Here is a 21,981-nt window from a genome sequence, read left to right on the forward strand (position 1 = left end):
CCTTCGACTCCTGGAGACAGAGAGTGGAAAAGTGAGGCCGATTAAGCTCATTGTGCAGGAGCAGCAGCAGCAAACAGCAGCAACGGCAGGGTGATTACTATCAACACACTCAGAGGTTGTTTCCTCTGGCGCTTTCACATCGAGTAGCATCAGGGCAAGCCCACCTTTTCCTCGAGCATGACAGAGGAAAACACTTTAAGCTCCAAGTTGACCTTATCAATAATAATTGCTGAACCCATTGGTCGCTTTCTACAGCAGTTAATTGCAAGGGGCCTGTATAGTGCGCTGTTGGATAGATCGTGTAAGGGAATAACAATATTAAGAATAATATGTACCAGGGTGCACACAGCAAGGTACTGTATGTACCAGAGGTGGATTTAAAACAAAATTCCCAGGGTAGGAGGGTAGGCCACGGTCCTTTCAAGCTTTTCAAACGGGGAGCTACATTAATCATGATAATAAAAATGAAATGTATTTACTCTGCAAAATATCAATAAAATAACAGCTTCTTCAGGGTCTCAAGGGCTTGGGGGTGGAGGGGAATTGCCCCGATCACCCCATTTAATCCGACACTGGTACGGCACATGCATCCTGCACATAAATAACCACAACAATCCACACTCATGCAGTACACATGTATGGTGGCCCAGTGGTAACACTTGTTCCTCACAGCATGATGACCCTCAGTTCGGGGAGGGTGGGGAGGGGCTGGGTGGGGAGGGGAGGGTGGGGAGGGTGGGGAGTGTGGGAGGGGTGGGGCTGGGTGGGGAGTGGCTGGTCACCCCGTGGTGCCCTTATAAAACTCAACGTTTAACCTACTCACGCCGGCTTGTACCCGCCCTCAAAGTCGGGCATATTTGCAGACTACACCACGCCACCGTTGACTCTGGCAATTGACCGAGCAACCCAACGTTCCTACCAGCTTCCTCTGCAGGAATGTGTTATACAACATAACTACTTTTGCAATATCGTGTCTGTTTTTCCATTGAGTAAGTTTCCTGTTATCTAATTTAACAACCAGTAATATGATATACCTTACAAATCCTATACTAATATTTGGAAACCAAAACTAGACAGTTCTAGAATGTTTAAGTGTGTAGCTAGAGGACTGTTCTTACCAGAACTGTGAAACAAACTTGTCGATGTACAAGTTTAATATTGTTAACTGCTGTGTCGGATACAACTCAGTGAATAGAATGTTAACCAAAACATAACGAATTAAATCAAAGGAATCCACGAAAAAAAACCCACGATGGTTTAGGCAAATAATGATACCAAATCTTGCCAAATGAAACATTCCACAAAAGCAGCCAACTTGCCACCACTTTGTCAACATTGCTGACATTTTGACTTAAAGCTTTCGTGACTGCAGGAATTAATATTCATAAATAACAAAAAATAACAAAAAAAACTACGACGTTTCGATCACAACACAAGCGATCGAAACGTCGGAGTTTTTTGTAATTTTTTTGTTATTTTATTTGCACCTATCTACGTGACTTTACCGAAAGACCCAACGAATAGTACTAACATTCTCACTCTTCATGGCCCTGTTTTGCACCTTGTTGATTTTTTACACTGTGAAAAGCTTTATAATGCAGTAGTTTAGACCCAGCACAAGCCCGTATTACATAACCAAGGCATTTCTGGAAAGGCAGCTTTGTAAATGTGAAATACTGACAGTCTTAAAGCTGCGTGCTTCTTGTGTTTGATCTGCTGTTTGTGTGTTTCCGCGCAGCATGGAATGTAAAATTCTCTCCTGTCGCAGGACGGAAACACGCTGATACACATTGCCGCCATGTGCGGTCATCCTGACACTGCCTTGATGTTCCTGAAGAAGGGAGTCCCTCTGCTCATGCCAAACAAGGTAGAGTTTAACGTAACACAGGTTTTGTTTCCCACAGTCGATGTTACCAGCCAATGTAATTCCAAGTATCCTTGTCTCCATGGTTATCTGCGCACTTATCACCGTAAAAACTCGACCAGATTACGATGTCGCACTAATCCAATGATCAATAATCAAACAATCAAAACTTGCATTCTTTGAAGGCGCCTTTCTTGAACCAAGGCACATGTACCTCAGTTATTCAAATAATAATAAGGTGTATAATCTTTGGTTCTTTCGGTAAAGTCACGTAGGTATAAGATAAAATAAATTTAATCATAAATTAAAATAAAATTGTGATCAAATGTATGTTATTTTCAACCTACGTGACTTTACCGAAAGAACCTGCAGTCACGAAAACTTCAAATCTAAATCAGGTGTATCTCAACAGTGTTTTCCTATTGTACCCTTGTGAAATATATAGGAAGAAAAATACAACGAAGTTTTTAAATTAGTAATGTAGTTCCAAGTCATTAAAAAGAGCAAAGGAACAACAACTGAAACGTGCACAGAGAACCACGGAGAGACAGAATGAGGAACACGGAGATTCAGTTTGTTATTGAAACTGTGACTAAAAGTAAGTGGGCGTGTGCAGGACACATTGCTAGAATGCTTGATGGCAGTTTAACAACAATAATATACTTGTGGTATGGCAGGCAAGGAATGAAACGGGGATTCGAGAGAACGTGCCAGCAGAGATAGAGCGAGGGGATCAGCCAGTGTGCAAGGGGTGAGGTGCATTATCACATCACAGGATTGTGAGAAATGGTGGCGACTTGGGGAGGCGTTCATTCAGCAGTGGATTCACCAAAGCTGATGATAATGGAAGTGCTATTGTGTATGTGTGGGAAATGAAGGTAGCCACGAGAGAGAGAGAGTAATGGGAGTTGGTTGGGTGGTTCAAAGTTGGAGTGCTGAGCTGACACCGCTGGGATCCTGGGTTCAAATCCAGGGGGCCGCATGTTGTTGAGTAATAACTGCGCCAGCAAACAAAACACATCACGTTAACACACTCTCTGGCTCTTTCGGTAAAGTCACGTAGGTAGAAAAAATAATATAAAGAACACGACATTTCGGTTGCAACACAAGCGGCCGTCATCAGGTGAGAAAGAATGATCTGCTGTTGTGGCTTTAAATAGGCACGGGGGAGGGGAGGGGGGGAAGGGGAGGGGTTGGGGTTTTGTAGAGTTGTGCTTTTTTCTACCTACGTGACATTACCGAAAGAACCAGATAGTATGGATTCCTGCAGTCACGAAAGCTTCAAATCAACATCACGTTAAATTTGTTTCTGCCCTTAAGTTGGCTAAATTACAGCTCTGTGAATAAGAAATGTATGTTGTCCTATCGAACATTACTCTGATATGGCAGAGCGGGTGAGAAAGTGCTGCCATCTGCTGTGTGGATCAGGTCACTTGAAGTGGTTTCAGAGGTAGCTCATTGATATCCGCTTCTGTGGGCTGTTCTCTAACACAAAGGGTTGCACTTGCTCTGAGAGAGATCTGAATGGGTGTTTTGTCTCAGGACATGACGTCAATAACGCAATCGGGATATTTATTTTTACCAAGATATTTAGGTTATATGTCACAGGTACTCTGAAAAGAGATTGAAGCTTTGTTAATAGGGGAACAAATAATTGAAAGGCTTAGCCTTGAGATTTTAAGTGCACCGCCACAGTTTCCACTTGTGATGTCAAAGCTACGCAGGAGCTATTTCTACCCTATTCAGATTGTGGCAGCCCAATTACCGTGACATTGTAATGATGCACAGTGCCTTGCGGCATCTGCTCCATTTTAAGCTGTTATCATTGGTCTCCAGCCTGCACACACCTTTCAGTCTGATGAAATCAAATAATTAGTACACTTGTTATTTGCACCAATCTTAAAGTGCAAGGCTATATTGAAGGTGCTATGTTTCACAGACGATTATAGTCTGCACGAGTTTTATAGAATGGGGCAATGCTGCTCTGTGGCTTTACCCCATTCAGGCTATGTGCAAGAACTGTCATTGGTCTAAATTGGCAAAGTTGGACCATGATGCTGGCACACGTGGCCCAAACTTTTGACCAATAGCATCACGGGATCTGCGACATCCATTGCGAAGCGGGCGGCATCTATTTTCTGATCAATACACCCGCAGAGTATTAACCAGGGCGGCCATTGGACTCGTACCATGAACTTTTCCTGCAACAAATGACATTCGCAGAAATAATCGGAATTGGTTTTCTGCTCTACGTTGGCCCACGGAACCCAAGTGCATGGAGAGGACTTTAAAAGTTGACAGCACAGCATCCTGGAATTGGGAGCTAGTCTTTGAGACAGAAGTAGATTTGAACGCAGCACTGCCATGGGCTCGTGTTGCCACATGTTCTGCTTTCCCCAGGACATCCTCTTGTTGAGTCATAGCTGTCCTGGGAAATATGTCAGTCTTCCAGGGATATTAAACATCGTGTTTGTTTTTATCAGCTGCACTATAGTATGTATGTATATATGTTGAAATTATTTCGCACCGTTTTTAGCCACCCACGCTAATTGGAGATGTGGGGGCAGGACAACAAACTAAACGCAAAAATCTGTTCTGAAGAAAATATTTTTCAATCCAGATTTAGTCATAGTAAAACATCACTCAAAGCAATGCATTTGCATCGAATTATCCAGTTTTTCTAATTATTGCGGGATAATTTTCATATTCTCATTGCGTGCCTTGGGTATTTTTGTATTGTTATGTATCTCAGAGGTGACAACCCTCGCAAAGGATGGGCGCGGGGGTGGCGAGATGTTAACTACATCGCCTGATATACGGGAGGTTGTGGGTTCGATCCTGACCCTGATGTTTGTATATTTGGAGTTTGTATGTCTCTCTCCCCGTGGTCGTGTGGATTTTTCTCCGGGTCCTCCGGTTTTCCCCTCCACATTTAGAATCATGCATTTAGAATATTTGGCTGCTAAAGAATTTCCACGTGTTAAGCCACTTCGCTGAACTGTCATTTGTGGCCAGATCGCTTCTGAAAAATAACGCTATAGCTCAGTGGGCCTTACCTGGTTTAAAAAAAAAAGATACCCGGTAAAATTAAGAATAGTTTAGAGTTTAAAATAGGACATATTTCTAATTTTGACCGCGTCGCGACACGGTACGTACCGCCCGTCGCAGGCTGGCGCGGTGTGCCTGCATGCCGCCGCGGCCAGGGGCCACGTGACCGTGGTGAAGGCGCTGCTGCTCAAGGGGGCTCTGGTGGACGCGCTCACGAGGGACAAGCGAACGGCGCTGCACATCGCCGTGCAGAACTGCAAGCCGCCCGTCGTGCAGATGCTGCTCGGCTTCGGGGCGCAGGTTCATCTCAAGGGCGGCAAGGTGCGAATTTTCCTTGCGGTGGGGAAAGTTAAAAAAATAAATTTGGTTTGCCCCTGGTCGGCAATTATCGGTGTTTTGGAAGTCACGGTTGAGAGGTTGCCGGCAATAGCTTTCATGCCACCCGTACATTGTCATCGCATTCCTTTTTTCCTGCTATGTCCTGCAGCTGTTGCACAGGCATCCATATGACTTCTCAAAGATCTGCACGTTCAGCATCTCACCGTCTGGCTTGAGGGCTTCCCCTTGGTCACCCACCTCTGGGTGCCGCCCCAATGCCGGCCTCAGCCACATTGCCTCCCCCTTCATGCACACGCGCCCACCCCTATCGCACCCTCCTTCCTCAATATGTCTACATTGCCCTGTCAGTTTCCATTGCAAGTTCGTGAATTGCCTATCCCAGGGGTTGTCAACTAATATAACAATAAGAGCCATTTATTTTTATAATTCGAAAATTTCAAGAGCCGCAATGCATGTGAATTCGAGACGGCGGTCGTTAATAAATGACGTGACGAAGCAAGCGAGCAGCAGGTTTGCCAACCCCTGGCCTACCCAAACCTATCCTGCCAAGAGGTTTTGAGCATTCTGTGCATCTAAATTCATACGTGATCCACCATACCATGCTTCCAAAGTGATGTGCTACACACACACCACATCCAGCACCCAGTTAATCATTGGGGAGACAAAGGCGGCCAGACATGGGGTGCTGGCCACCCCCTCACGTGCCACGCTGGCCTCTATAGGTGCTTTACAACAGCACTTGCCCCAACAGTATGTTGAAAGCTATACGGTGATCTTTGTCTTTGTACTGTGCTGTTATCTTGGGTGCAGCTGGTTACAAATTAACTGATAATTTGTGAATTATCCTTAAGATGTTTCTCCTGTTTAATTATTAATTCGCATAATTTCCATTAAGTAAGATTAGAGTGTGATAATTATTCATCCACCTTGACTCCTGATTAGGCTTTTTGAACGAGTCATTAGTTTCTCAGCAGCTGGACAATTGGACCACGTGTTATAAAGGGCACTTCACATGCGATGTACGTCGCGGCCATCGTGAAGTGGTCAGTGCAGTGGACTGGGCGATCCAGAGGTCACCAGTTCGATGTCCCGGCGCGGCAGTTGAAGCAACGGGGCAGGTTTCTTAAATCCCCGCGGCGTTGTCCACGCAGCAAGTATAAATGGGTAACACTGCCGCAGTTGGTCGATCGGCAGTCCCCGTGCGGGGGGGTAAATCGTGGGTACTTCCACCTCTTCCTTGATATTTGGCGTGCGTTGAATGTATAGCGAGCGGCAGCGGCGTAACATTATCAGCTCAGGGGGTGAGGCGATCGGTCAGTTGGGGCCCCGATATTAGATTTGCGCAAATTGCGAAAGCCAAAATTTACCGCCAGAATTCAATTGAAATTAAACGCGGAACGTACATGAATGCATTTTCATGAAAAAAAATCGAAACTGCGTATTAAATCAGTGTTTGGTCTTTTACACTGTTTTCATATTATTAGGTTTTTTTCGGTAAAGTCACGTAGGTAAACAAATTTTAATTAATAAAAGTAAAATAAAAATAAAATAAAAATCACGACGTTTCGGAGGCAACACAAGCTTCCGTCTTCAGGTGGAACCGTCACAGCACGATTGCTGTATCAAGATTTTATTAATTTTAATTTAATTTTTTTACCTACGTGACTTTACCGAAAAAACCTAAGAATATGAATCCTTGCAGTCACGAAAGCTTCAAATCTAGAACTTTTACACTGTTGTTGAAAACACATCTAATGTTGGTTGTCAAGGGGGCCCCAACTCGTCGCTTTTGTCACCGTGGGGGGGGGGGGGGGGTGCTAAGCACCCCTGCCTGCCCGACACGAGTCACGCTGCTATCGATTACAACATTGCAGGGCTGCACCTTTACTTGTTACATGCCTTGTGAATGGTTCTTTCCACTCAACCTACATGGGCGCATGTGCGCATCACATTCCCCTGGGATCCAGCAAGAATGAACTGTCAACGGACTGACATCCACCTCTCACCCACTCCAGAGGCGTTATATGAGAACAGACTGAAAAGCACCTGATGGCTCTATAAAAAAAAATATATATATAATGCCTGGTTTGCATGTTGGTGAAAAAATATTTCCCCCCCCCCACTGAATTTATCAAGACAATCAATTTGTCAGAAAGTTTTGGAAATTCGGCTACCTGTTGTGCCAAGCATTGTAAAAACGCTGCATTTCCACTATTGCATTACTTATGTACACGTGGTCACTCAGTGTTTCAGAGCAGGTGAGAAACTGCAAGCAACCATTGACTGGCACGGTAGGGGGACGTGGGTGGCTGGGCTGCATTGTGGGTGCAGCGCCAAACTCGCACTCAGTTGCATTATCAGTCCCTTATTTGCCCAGGGTCAATACCACGAGTACCCCTTTGTGAGAAGTCAACAGTGGGCAATGTTTAGGGGCACCGAGAATGTGGGATTTTCACCTGGCCGGGCCTCGGAAAGGTGAAGAGAGCAGGGAAACACACGTGGGTTTTTGGGTTCCGCTGGAGGATTTAGAGACGGTTTATAAAATGGGATTGCTGTTAAAGACGGTGACAAGTGATTGTGTTTCCATTTCTAGTTGGCATTTTCCTGCAAAAAAATCACGAATATTTACGTTCCAAAAAAATCCCCATGGACATGCAGTTATATTATTATTATATATGTTTATTGAGGCTTCTAGTGTAATGAATACGAACGGAATTCAATTGGTAACACCTACCCAATAAACATGCAACAGTAGCGCCAACATTGGCATGTGGTTGCAACCGTTCCACCAACGTTGGTGCAACTCTGCGTGTTTACCGGGTACTGGTATCAGTGACGTTTAAACTGGCTCTGTGGGTGGGGTTAAGCTGACATGAAATTTGTATCAATAACAACAAAAAATCAATAATCCTACATGAGAATGATATATATATAATACATCTTAATACCTTTTAAGGAATTTTTTTTAAAATGTTTCCTTTTAAAGCAGTGTCATTGACGAATGTGTTGAGCGTTTTGTTGACAGTTACCGAGAGGCATTAACAATGATGGTGACAGGGGTGCATTCCACCCTTTCGAAAGAACGCGAGGCCACGACGAACCGTGGATGGCACAGTGAGCGTTCCACGCACTGCATCGACTCATTCTTCCCTCTGCATTCTTTCTTTCGTTCTCCGCCAGGCCCAGGAGACGCCTCTGCACATCGCCGCGCAGGTCAAGGAGGGCGAGAAGGTTGCCGACATGCTGCTGAAGAGCGGCGCCGACGTGAATGCGGAGCAGGAGGTGACACGCACCCACCACGATGCCTTTTAAAAAAATGTTTTATTTCAACTCAACGATCACAGAACAAGAAGTGTGGGGGGTGGTGGTGGGGAGGGGGCATTACACCCCGCAAGCAGAAGCCCGAGATCGGCGTGGCAGGGCTTGGTGACGAGAGGCGGGTTGGGATCTCCACAGTACCCGTGTCCTGGAGCCTCTAGCACAGAAGTGAAAGAAGTTTATCATGGGGCAGTGGGTGGAGGTGGTAAGGGAGAAGATAACTCACGTGAAAGGGAAGGAAGGGGGAGGGTAAAGAGATGACGAGGGGAGGAGGGGAGGGAAACAAGGGAAAATGCATTTAATAAAACGCCACAAGTAAAATAACTTACGCGCGACGCGTGAGATTGTGAACTTACGCCCCTCAGTATGATCTGCTCCTGCCAGTTCTCAGCACCGCCTGTCTCGAAACAAAACTCACTGTGACGTGGCGAGGCGATAACACCCGTGCATCACGACAAGGAGGACCCGGGTTCGATGCCCGCCTCGGGTGCCTCTCCCGTGTGACGTTTGTGTGTTCTCTCCCCTCGTTCGCAATGGGTTTCTTTCAGGTTTCCTTCAGGTTTGTCCGTTGTTTTTCCTCTCGCAGGTAAAATGAAAATCATACGGTGTAACTGGTGTTGGCTAAAACATTCCGATGCTGAAAGATTACCTGCGAAACACTCAATTGGGATTACACGTGGTAACATTAACCCCATAGGGGTCTCATAGGGACAACATTAGTCCTCTGAGCCAGTAACAGCCAAGGTGGCGAGATGTTAACTACCTCTCCTGATATACAGGAGGTCGTGGTTTCGATCCCGACTCTGACGCCTGTATATTTGGAGTTTGCGTGTTTTCCCCGTGGTCGCGCTGATTTTTCTCTGGGTCCTCCGGGTTTCCCTCCACATTTATAAAGACGCATTTAGAGTACATGTCAGCTGTAACATTTGCACACGATAAGCCACTTCGTTGAGCTATCAATTGTGGCGAGGTCACATCTGAAAAAAGTATTCTATGTTAAATGTAATATCGCCTCCACTCAAGCGGGTATCAGAACATTGTACACCAAAATAAAATGCAAAGGCAATGAAATGACGTCGAAGTAAAAGCCATGAGAAAATCGTGAGTCTTGCGCTCACTCCTAAACACCCCGAGGCTCGTGGCGTTCCAGATCACTGCCGGCAAAACATTCCAGATTGAATGTATAAACTGTCAAAATAACTATGTATCTCAGTGGGACTTACCTCATAACAAATATATAGTTTAGCTTAACTCGGATATATTGGGATGAAGCTGGCCAGCATATCTTGATTAAACAAGCTTTATGCAGCAAATCTGGCTGTGACGGTCCCACCTGATGACGGAGACTTGTGTTGCCTCCGAAACGTCGTGATTTTTATTGTTTTATTTTTATTAATTTCATTTTTCACCTACGTGACTTTACCGAAAGAACTAAGAGTATGAATCCTTGCAGTCACAAAAGCTTCAAATCTAGAATTCATCAACAATACCACGGCCTTAAAATAAAATAATACGTGAGATTTTGGGCAATGGCGCTTCTTGAAGAAAATCGACGTGCTGCTGTGTTCGTGTTGGGTGAAAGTTGGGACTCCTGAAGTAACTCGAGAATCAAGCGCGAGCTTGATGTGTCCTTTTCCAGGCCAGTTCCCTGGCAACGTGATCTCCTCCTGACTGCAGGGAGCTATGGAATGACATTCCTTTGCTTCATGACACGACTGTTTGCACAGTTGAAATATTGCAATCAATATACGTTGAACTCACATTTCCTGCGTGTGGATTAGTTGCGGATTAAGCACGCTTACGAAAAATGTAATTACATACTGTAACGTGATATTACATGCGTATGTGTGTTGGTTCTTTTGTCAGTTGCTTTTTCATACTTTTATCTCTTATTTCCCATTCTTTCTCTTCCCTTTTCTGTGCCTTTTCCCTTAATATTTTATCATTAACTCTGCTCCCCTTACCGTGGTGTGTGCCACGGGTACAACGTTGCTAGTTACAGCCCGATTCGCTCAAGTTGTGGACTGTACGTGTTTTAGCTTTGTCTCGTCAATCCCTCCCACTTTAGCCCAGATCATTGAAACTTTTCCATGATATAAATTATCCGCAGCGTGCTCGATGCGCTACTTGGCAAAAGGTGACATTAGATTGTCTTAAAAATGAAAAAAAGCACTGGCCGTTAATGAAAGCACTGGTTGACTGTACGCAGCCTCAACTGTAGCCATCACGACTCTCAAATGCGCTCCACAAGCCGGCAACCCGAGCATTGTGGTTGTATGCGCCACCTCGTACAGCTGTGGGCAGCAATTATCGCGTGTTATGAGCAGTCAATTAGCTCCTGTAATGACCGGGGATGTGACGAGGATTATTGTTGGATGCAAACGAGGTGGAGCGAGCACCTGTTCCTTTTTTTAAGCGCAGCGCATTTGGCGTGTCAAAACACAACGCAGACATTACAAAACGACACTTGTCGATTTGGATTCCCATCAGAGGTTTCTTTGGTATGGGTTAGATTGCGTAAATATAAATGAGTCGGTAAACCCGCCAACACCCGACACAGCCAATTAGTAAGGTTTGTCACGTACACAGAACGTGCCAATTCCTTACTAGTTCAGCACACTGGTGTGTTGGAGAGTAAACCCACAACATTTACAATCTGAGTACGACGTTTCGCCGGTAATGACAACCAGCTTCATCATCATTGGCATGTTTTGTTTACGTGACTAACTTTACGAATTGGCTGTGTCCGTTGGCGGCGGGTTTATCAACATGTTTATATTCATGTGATCTACCCCCCCCCCCCCCCAAAAAAAAACCTCTTATTGATTATATTGGTCGCTAAAGCCTACATCTTAAACACATTTGAATTTATTTTCTATTTCTCCCCCCCCCAGAACGGCGAGACTCCGATGCACATCGCCGCAAGACACGGGCACCTGAATGTGATGCAGCTCCTCATCAGGGAGGGAGGAGATCTTCTGTGGAGATCCAAGGTAAAACTAAACATCGCTGTCTTGTACCACACCCCTGCACACTAAGAAGAAACACACCAGAGTTTTAGTTTGTGCATTCATCCACTGTCAATTCTGGAATCTATATCTGTCGGTCAGATAAGTCTAATGCAGAATTTATGTATCACCAAATTGTTAACCTGTTCAAACCAAAACTCACGTGGTGGTCCTAAGCCATTTGTGGAATTTGGGCGGGGTCAGTCCCTGCTTCGCACGACCACGGCTGAGTATCCATAACGAGACAGATTATACATCATTAGACCACCTTTGCCAGTACCAAAATATAATAATAGGGTTGTTCCCCTTTTTTCTGGCAACAAAACTGAAACCTTTCTACAAGGATTCATGTCTGCATTAACCACAATACTTGCAGTCAAAATGCAAAAAAAACCACTCGGATAATATATGAATTGTCCTTGAAAATGATTAGTCCACACCAGAAACAGCTTTCTTTAGATCCTCGTCTCAATTGTTGCTAGACCAGATGACACCAAAAGGCGTACAGCTCAAATACAGTGCACTATCAAAGTAATGAGGGCTGGGGGTAAGCATCTACATCATTAGACCTCTTTTGCCAGTACCAAAATATAATAAAAGGGGAACAACCCTATTATGAGACAGATTATGTTGTGATGCTGCATTGGCAGTGGTGGAGTTGGTACGTCATGCAGAAACCAAGGTGCGGGAAGCACCACCTACGAGGATGTGAGCAAGGGTGGAATGTACAAGGCAGTGCAGCAAGTAGGTGCTTATTTGCACGTGTTATCTCCGTTTGTGCGCGCGGTGTTCTCTCGGAGCGCTCCGTGGTGCCCGAGGAGGACATCGCTCACAAATATGTACGGGTGGTTTTCGAAACCCACTTTGCTGCACTGCTATGTGCGACGCCAACGATGCCGTCTTGGCATCAGATGGTTTGACTTGGTCAGAAATGTCACCGTTGCATCAGCGACCGGTCTCCTGGCGATTGAGAGCTCAGTCCGAGGGAGGAGACGGCTGTCGCCCTGTGGACGCGTCGCCCCGTCTTGACGCGCAAATGTCCAGCAGCAAAACTGCGCCCTCCGGTTGGCGGGTGACGTTCGAAGCGAGGACTGCGACCGCCCTCGAAGTAATTGCGCCGCCCGTCCGTGATCTGTGGGTCAAACGAATCGCTCGAGACGCCGGTCTAGGGCAGCGGGAGCAGTTTACGCGAACGCTGTCGCAAGACGTCACACGTTTGTCGCAAACGGTCCTTCGCTGGCTATGTGGTGATGGATGAGTGAATGTGCGCGGCGGGAACTCGCCGCCCTCGGAGCGTACGGAACGCGACCGCGGTCCCTTTTTGCGCGGCGTCTGCAGGAAGGCAACAATGCACTGCACATCGCCGTGCGGAACTGCCACCTGCACGTGGTGACCAAGATCCTGAACCACCTCGCCAACGAGAAGAGCCACGCGGAGGCCGTCGCCTGCGTCCACCAGGAAAATGAGGTGACGACGCCGCGGGGGGCCGGGGGGGGGGTGAGGGGGGGGTGAGGGGGGTGGTCGGTAGGCTCCTCCATCTTCAGCCGAGGGGAACCCCGCGGCTACCGTGGTGCAAATGGTAGCAGACCAGGCCGTTGCGGAGGGGGCTTGTGAAGGACGCCGCTACTGGGCAATTGGAGGCAGTCGCCCTCCGACAACAACGGAGAGTGGAGGAGTGATGCTCGCGAGAACGAGCGGAGCGCCGGGTGTCTAAAATACAGCGAGTTGGCACAGCAGGGGGCATAGCTGGTGCATGTGCAGTCGTCTCATTCAGTTAACCTGGGTCTGTCCCGTGACCTTCTGTCAGCGAGCCTTCGACACGACACGTGGCCTCAAAGTGCACCTGGCCTGGCGCAGGCACCGTGGTGACGTCACCATCAGTGAGTGCGTCACTTAGTGGCGGATGTCAGGTATTGATATTGCTAGTGTTATCGTATTTTCCGGATTATAAGATGCTGCAGAAAGCAAGATGCACACACGCGCACAGCTTTGGGCTCCTTTACAAAACGTTCATGCATTTTGTTATCGGGAGAATTACGGTGCCTTGGAGACTCCACGGAGACTCCTCGGAGACTTCAAGGAGACTCCGAGGAGGCACCGAGAAGATGAAACTGTGTGAACGCGCCGCATCTTAAATGGGGAGAGATCAGAATCTTTATTTATCCTGGAGAAATCCGATGAGCTATGTGTTGCACACTCGAAATGAAGGACGTGGGCAGGTGCTCCAAATCGAGGGCAGACACATTTATTGTGGTTAATAGCAATCTTGGGAAGAACAGCACCGTCACTCTGTAAAATGCACCAGCACATGTGTCACAAACAGCATTTATTTCGAGTCGCCATTAACCATGTGACTGGTGTCCATGTCCGGTTAATCATTAACCCTGCCAGCCACCTACAGGCCCAACTCAGTCATCACATGCTGCTGTACACACATGCATTGATGCACTGCACAGCACATCAGGACTTTCACAGAACCACACTTTACTCCCTTGCTGCACAAGGATATACTTAAAAGAGTGGTCCCTTCCTAATGTGCCACATATGCAAGCATCTTTTTCACAGATTCCCAATGGGGGTGGGTCAAAAGGTTGCAACCACAAATAGTGGATATGGAGACGTCTCCTGGGAGATGATTCGGAATGGCCGGGGGTGTCTCCTGTCCTCTGGCTAGTCATCTAAATGCTCGAGAAAACACAGCGAGGATGACAAAAAGTTTGTGCCAGATACCTGATAAAGTTTGACTATGACTCTGACTTTTAAAATAACGGAATGGGGCTGTTTTCCTTGGTGGAGGTTTCATCACGAAAAATGAGTTTTTCCGGAGCACTGTTTGTACACCTCGACACGCCTGCGCACTTTGTGCCATCAATTGTGTCGTCGGTGCTCCCACATTATTCATTCTATCCCCCCACATACAAACTGAGTGTGTGTGAGTGTTTCACAAAAAAAAAACACGGGCACTCGGTCGTTTGTGTTGCAGTTCGGGGAGACCCCGATGCACCTTGCTACCGAGATCACCAAAGACGAGATACACAGCGACGGCGAGGACATCAAAATAATCCAGCTGCTGATGGAGTACGACTCTGACATCGCCGCATCTACCAAGACCGTGAGTGCATTACTTTATTCTCATGCATGTCCTTCGCCACCGCCCGGCCTACCTATTGACCTACCGACCTACGCACAGCCACCTCTTGCCCAGGAGGGATTGGCAGACGTGGAACCATTTACTGTGTCGAAATGCACGCGCTTGCACGCATGATCCTCCCTGAAGTGACTTTTCTTCGCACCTCTCTACCAACACTTAATCGTATTTTTGTCAAGATCATGAGGTCATCACGACTAAATGCTGTTGACACCACAACTTGTGGTATCTGCGTTGTCGATCACGCAATTGTTCAGCCAACATGTGACCTCCCAGGCCTGCTCTTGCAAGTGTCCCACCATCTGGCCTTAGTTCTTTGCAAGCAGAATCAGAATCTTTATTCAGACTGAAAGAACCCGATGAGCTATAAAGCTCTTGTTCACAGATGTCAGAAAGTTACAACAAAAACAATATAAAACCGATAGCAGTGCAAAGTATATGAAAGCTAAACACGTTACACCCCGTTTCCACGTTTTTTTCCATGTGCCCCACCCATCGCAGCTTCGTCTTCCTCATTCTCTCTCGTCTAAGTTGCTGAAGCTGCCTCGCCACTGTGAGATACCAGCATGCACCACTTGCAGCGATACTGAAAGTCCTGGGGCTTCAGTTTAGCCGTCTCTTTGTTAACTTTAATCACCTGCACTCTGCAATCAAATGCAAATGTGCTCTCATTCAAATTCAGGGTTTTTGTTGAATTGGTTGTGAGGTATGTTCACACCACTCACAGTCTCTCTTTGATTTGCTTCCCACTTCCACCAATGCCCCCTGTTCTTCACAGCCAGCATGATTTCTGTGTAATGATGTTCAATTAGTTGCACACAATTGCTTTTCCACGCAAGGGTCAACCCCAGTTAGTGCAGCTAATCAATGATGTGCTTTATTTAGATTGTAACATTACCAAGGCTGTTTAACGTGTAGAAGGCTTTCGCGACCAACATTATCCATAATAGAGGTTTTTGGGTTAGATTGTGTAGTATTACGTGTTCTAACCCAAAAACCGCTTATGGATTCTCAAGGCCACACTACCATAGTATGAAGAAATGTGAGGGCAATTCGTTTACCCTGACTCCTTGGTCAATCGTGAATCATATTTGCTCAACACAGTGGCTTGCATACCTTAGCAAACAACACAGAGAAGCGGCTGATGAGCACGCAGTGAGGCCAATGGAAGTTCACGCACTGCACCAATAACGTAATGCGTTTGGTGTTCGAAGCCATTGTCACAGCGCAAGGCTTTCACGAAGGCGCTATGATTCAGGGACACAGGCTGCAGTAGTTTCACAGCCAGGGTCCATGACCTCCAGGAGGAGGTCACCTTTGTAACGGCCGGGTCGTGACTGAACAAGAGCTTGTTTTGGCTCAATGGGCCTCGCTTGAAACAAACTGACTGGAATTCAGGAAATATTTTTAGTTGAGAAAATTTGGACCATGACACCGGCGGCGCACAATCTTCTTCTTCCGCACGTTTGTCCCACTCATGTGGGGTCTGCTGTCCTTGCCAAACTTCTCCACGCTGCCCTCTCCTGCGCCACCTTTCTTTCCGCTCCTCGGTGCCACCGTGCCCGGTCGCACCACATTGCCCCCCTCCCACCTCCTCCTCTGCCTTCCTCTTGATCTCTTTCCTTCCACTTGCATCACTTGCACCTCCTGACCCACATGATTTTCCCATTGTCTCTCCACATGACCGAACCAACGGTGCACAATTGCTCATGGGAGCCTCATCTCTAAATGGAACAACACTGTTGGCCTTTCACAGAGCGGTACCTGTCTTCGAGACTTGCGAGACACGATGGCCCGAGTTGAGTTTGACCGCAAGTTGAACCTGCAGCCCCGTTGAACAGGAGGCAAAGCCGTCACCTCTGCATCACCCGGCCCATGAAAGCTTCACTCATATAAAAATAATATTGATATATCAGTATGTCATTCAATCAATTTTTTTATTTACTTTCAAGAAAATGGTAATGCAACCTAACGTTGTTGTTGTTGTTGTAAAACAAAGCGGCATTGTTAACATGAATGGAGATGAAAAATTTAATTCCCGTAGACTATCATCCTAGATTTGTGGACCTATTATAGTTTGTTTATTCCAGGCACATAAACGTCGCATTGCACACAATGCCCGTGTAAATATGGAATTATCGGAGGACACAGCTCGTTATCGGTACACATTATTTCACTTACAGGTCATGAATTATAATTTAACCCCAGCCCTTTCCTCTTCAGGCAGAGTGCGACACATAGGCCCCGCCAAAGCGAAATGGAACAAAAGCTGAAACGCGTGAAATAAATATTGAGAGATGCATGCCTGGATTAGCATTGCGAATCAGAAAGAATAACTACGCATGGGTCAGGAAAACGAATGCAACTTAGAGACGCCATATTGACCGTTGACAAAATTGAGTTGACATGGCTGGGACATGTTGTTGGGGGGGGGGGGGGGGGGAGAAGATGAATGGGGGGGGGGGGCACAACTGGGGATGGAATAGCACACGAGGGGGGGGGGGACGAGCCCGAGAGGAAACACGGCATCGAGATGGAGCAATGAAATCAGCTCATATGCAAAGAGCGCGATCAGAATCAGAATCTTAATTTAGACTACAGGAGGAATCCGATGAGCTATGAAGCTCTTTGTTTACACAGATGTCCTGTATGGGCGGGTCACTGAGTTACAACAGCAAACAATGCAAACAAAGAAAGATAGGAGTGCAAAGTAGAGGAAATGGTAAGCAAGATAAGTAAGTGATAGATAAATTAACGATGTAAGTCCGATTAATCAGGATTTGGCAGGGCAGCAACAGCAGAAACCGTCTCAGTCCACAGCAAGACAACACCACACAGCAGTCCCGCAATACAATGGCAATTTAACATTGCACTATCGACACGCAGGTTATAACGATCAAAGACACCGATTGCGTTTGCAAACGTGGCTGTATCCAGCGCTAATCTTCTGCTTTGAGGGTATGTTGTGGCGTCACGGGATTGTTAGTGGTGGCAGCGTCACGGGGAGACTTTTGGTTAAGCAGTGGCATTGCAACAAGAGGTGCCGGAAGACTGGGAATACAGCGAATTAAGTACGTCAGAAAGTTTAACACTTGGATGCGGTTGGGAGCATCCGACGCAAAGTTTAAAAAAAAAAAATATGGACGAAGGCCATGATCGTCGACGTCTTTGAGAAAGGACATGGCACTGAGATAACAACTGTGTAACTATTATACCAACAGTTAGTCAACGTATTCTTGGTTCTTTCGGTAAAGTCACGTAGAAGGGAAATAATAAAATAAAATAAATATAAAACAAATTGTTTTATGTTAAAAAAAAAATATCAACCAAATTGTTTATTATTTTATCATTTCCCTTCTACGTGACTTTACCGAAAGAACCAAGAATATGAATCCCTGTAGTCACGAAAGCTTTAAATCGAAAGTTAGTCAACGGTTTGATCTCCCACGAAGCTTATTGTCCACCACAAGCCATGGCAGATGCGCGTACCTGACGCACAAAGGCAAAATTAAAAACTCTCCAGTCGTGTGCAGACCAGACAATATACAACGACACAATGCCCGATTCACAAATACGACGTAGACATTACAGCAATACACTTCTGCTGTCTGCTGACGCGGTTATCTGAGCTTGACCATCTGAAAATGAAATTGTAGTTGTAGCTCTGCGTCGACATCAGCCACGCGAAAGAAGAAGATGAAGAAGGGGAGGTCGCGTTCGCGGGGTAAACTATGGGCACACCCACCCACCTATTCCGAGACATCGGACCAGCAAGAAAGTGTCGTCTCTCAAGAGCAGTGGTTTTTAACCTGGGGTGCACGCTCCACCTGGTGGTGCGAGATGCCCTTTCTGGGGTGTGAGAGACGTGGGCAGATTTTTTTAATAAGGTAAATCATTCTAGATTTGAAGTTTTTGTGACTGCAAGGATCCATACTCTTTTGTTCTTTCGGTAAAGTCACGTAGATGAAAAATAAAAATAAATAAAAATTTTGTATTAAACCAAAGAGTAAGGTAAATCATCACACGAATCAAGCACGGGCACGTAAGTACAACTGCTTTGTTTAATCAAACGTATGTCTTTATTAATATTTTACACTTTGTAATGATTGAGAACCAAAGGGGTGCAAGGCTGCAGTAAAGGTGAAGAACCACTGCTCTAGAGCTCCCTCGAGGGTAGGCTCTTCTACGAGCAGTGGAATTAGACAAGTAATTGCAGGGCTGTACCTCTAACATTGTGCTTCTCCGATACCATCTGTTCACGTTGTGAATTGCGCTCCAGCTCACGTCACAATCGTATGCTGTGTTGTCGTCGCGACGCCGTGTGCAGACGTGCGAGTCTCCCCTTCACTACTGCGCACGATCGGGCAATGCCGAGATTTTGACAGAAATGCTGAAGCACATCGGCGCAAACCAGATGCAACACGTGCTGAACAGAGCCGACCAGGTAATTCCTTAATCCGCTGCGCGTGCACACACACGGAGCTCTCGGCAATGGGTCGACGCCAACGCAGACGCGCCCACCCAGCCGTGGAAATGAAAAAGTACAAAGTTACCGGGTCACGGGTGCAGTTTTAAGCCAGGTTTATGAAGGGTTATGCCAATGCAATGAGAGTGGTTGTAGGGCTCCACGGTGGCGAGATGTTAACTACCTCGCCTGGTGTACAGGAGGTCGTGGGTTCGATCCCGACCCTGACGCCCGTTGTATATTTGGAGTTTGCGTGTTTTCCGTGGTCCTGTGGATTTTTCTCCGGGTCCTCCGGTTTATCCCTCCACATTTAGAATCAACATCTCGCGTTCAGAGTATTTGGCTGCTTTCAAGTTCCACAGATATCATCTGTGGCCAGGTTGCTTCTGAAAAAGCGCTTACATAGCGGAGTGGGCCTTACTTGGTGGAAAAATTTTTAGTTTTAGCTTTAAATCTTGACTTAAAGCTTTCGTGACTGCGGGAATTCATATTCTTTGGGTCTTTCGGGTAAAGTCACGTAGATAGAAATAAAAATAGGCATCCGTATGGGTGGCTTTCCTGTAGACAGAGTGTCCCAATCGAAAAGAGACCTGATGGCTCCTCAATGGGACACTGTCTACAGGAAAGCCACCCATACGGATGGCTATTTTCATTTCTATCTACGTGACTTTACCGAAAGACCCAAATAATGTTTTAGTTTTCTTTTAAACATCAAAGTCTATTTAAGGATAAAATGAGCATGGAGCCGAGCTCATGGTGGCGATTCCATATTCGTATGGTGGGTGCCAGTTTATCACTGGCAATCACTGTTGACTTCCCACAAAGTCGTAAGGGCTCAGCTGACCCTGGACCGAGATGTGAATACGAGAGCTCTGACACAACGCCGCCCAGCTGTTTACATCCAGACAGCTACAATGAAAATCTGGTTGCATTCAAATACACGTGTCCTTGTGCGTGTACAGCTTTGTAATCAATCCACTGCTGCATGCAAACCTCCCAAGGCTTGTGGTTGGACGTTGGAGTTGTTTTAGCCCATATCTCGCCACGCTGGTCAGTGCTAATTGGTGATAGCATTACATCTACGGTCAGAATTTTTTATTTAAAAGGTTTGCGTATATACGGGTAACGTCATGAATGATCAATTAAATAACACGGGCAAAAAAAAACTGCACACGAAGGCTGGGTGGATTGACCGGGAGCGGTCGCTGATGCTGCATGTGTAGCCAAGATCGGTGCGCGAGTCAATCCGCGGCGTTTGCTCTGGTTCACAGAACGGGTGGTCGCCTCTGCTGATGGCTGCGGAGAAGGGGCACGTCGAGGTGGTCAGGATCCTCCTGAAAAACAACGCAAGGGTCGACGTGTTTGATGAGGTGAGGTGGCGCGCGCACATCGGCTGCATCGAACATCGATTTCCACTCGTGAAGCCCACACGCTTTTGCTCATTGAGAACTCGGTACGGCAATTGACGGCAATGCCAGAGGGGTTTTCATTCGGGTGCTGCTGCTGCTGCACGCTTGTAAACTAAACTGTAATACAGGTAGGAACAACAGTTCCACACTGCCCACCAGGGATTATTTGTCTGTCTGTCGTGCACGAATGCGCTGTCCAACCAAGTTCCTACCTGCCCACTCCGAAGGAACGTGTTTTTTTTTTACCAGGTAAGGCCCACTAAGCTATGTAGCTCTTTTTCATAAGCGACCTGGCCATAAATGATAGCTCAACGAAGTGGCTTATCACGTGTAAATTCATAGCAGCCAAATACTCCAAGCGCATGTTTCTAAATGTGGAGGGGGAAAAAACTATCCAACCAAGGGGAGAGAGACATGCAAACTTTAAATATACAGGCATCGGGGCCCCGATCGGGACCGACCCCATGACCATCCTGTATAACAGGCGAGGTAGTTACCACCACGCCACCGTGGTGCCCAGCACTGTTGAGGCAGCAGCAAGGTTTTGTAGATCACGCCCTCACTCATGAAGCTCCCAAACCCCGCTGGGCTGTGAGGTCGCCATCTTCTGACTTGCCCGGGTATGGCAGTACAGCAAGTGGAACACATTCCTGCGGAGGGAGCTGGTAGGAACGTTGGGTTGCTCGGTCAATGGCCAGGGTCAACGGCGGCGTGGTGTATTCCGCAAATATGGCCGACTGTGAGGGCGGGCACAAGCCGGCGTGAGTAGGTTAAACGTTGTATTTTATAAGGGCACCACGGGGTGACCAGCCCCTCCCCACCCAGCCCCACCCCTCCCACCCAGCCCCACCCTCCCCACCCAGCCCCTGCCCACCCTCCCCACCCAGCCCCTCCCCACCCTCCCCACCCAGCTTCCCTCCCCACCCTTCCCACCCAGCCCCTCCCTCCCCACCCAGCCCCTCCCTGCACGACGGACGGACGGACACAATAATCCTCTGTGGGCATGGTGGAAACCAGTGGGTTCCTACCAGTATTAGAAATGTGTTTGCTTTTGTGATACATTTTATTTTAAACTGGTAGCTACAACTCTATTTGTATAGATACTAATACTATGTATTCACATCGCGTTGCAGTACTTGCAATGATGCAGTCCTCTCTATATATTAAAATATTGAGGACTGCAAACCCAGGCATGCGAGGGGGAAACACTCTATCCCATCAGATGGAAGAGGTTGGAGTCTCCATGTTTACTTCACCACCTTCTCCTGGCGAGCCAGGGTTATGTGCCCTCCACGTTGGCCACTGGAAGGGAATTTCGCAACATTTGCGTGGTGATCCACCAACCCTGGCTGCTGCCACCACAAGGCTGGATTGCAGGCCAC

General features: G+C 46.9%; 1 protein-coding gene across 2 annotated transcripts in view; it reads left to right on the forward strand.

Annotated features, from left to right (window-relative positions):
- The window catches only part of LOC144935843 (uncharacterized), an 82,116-nt gene that overhangs the window by 34,932 nt on the left and 25,203 nt on the right, over nucleotides 1–21,981 (forward strand). For both annotated transcript variants that reach the window (XM_078862651.1, XM_078862652.1), the window contains 8 exons: nucleotides 1,769–1,867; nucleotides 5,033–5,233; nucleotides 8,432–8,533; nucleotides 11,464–11,562; nucleotides 12,916–13,044; nucleotides 14,561–14,689; nucleotides 19,053–19,169; nucleotides 20,462–20,560. In XM_078862651.1, coding sequence (XP_078718777.1) covers nucleotides 1,769–1,867; nucleotides 5,033–5,233; nucleotides 8,432–8,533; nucleotides 11,464–11,562; nucleotides 12,916–13,044; nucleotides 14,561–14,689; nucleotides 19,053–19,169; nucleotides 20,462–20,560 — 975 coding nt within the window. The remainder of the gene's footprint in view (nucleotides 1–1,768; nucleotides 1,868–5,032; nucleotides 5,234–8,431; nucleotides 8,534–11,463; nucleotides 11,563–12,915; nucleotides 13,045–14,560; nucleotides 14,690–19,052; nucleotides 19,170–20,461; nucleotides 20,561–21,981) is intronic.

This window comes from Lampetra fluviatilis, chromosome 14, assembly GCF_964198595.1.
Source record: "Lampetra fluviatilis chromosome 14, kcLamFluv1.1, whole genome shotgun sequence".
In the NCBI taxonomy this organism is placed as follows: domain Eukaryota; kingdom Metazoa; phylum Chordata; class Hyperoartia; order Petromyzontiformes; family Petromyzontidae; genus Lampetra; species Lampetra fluviatilis.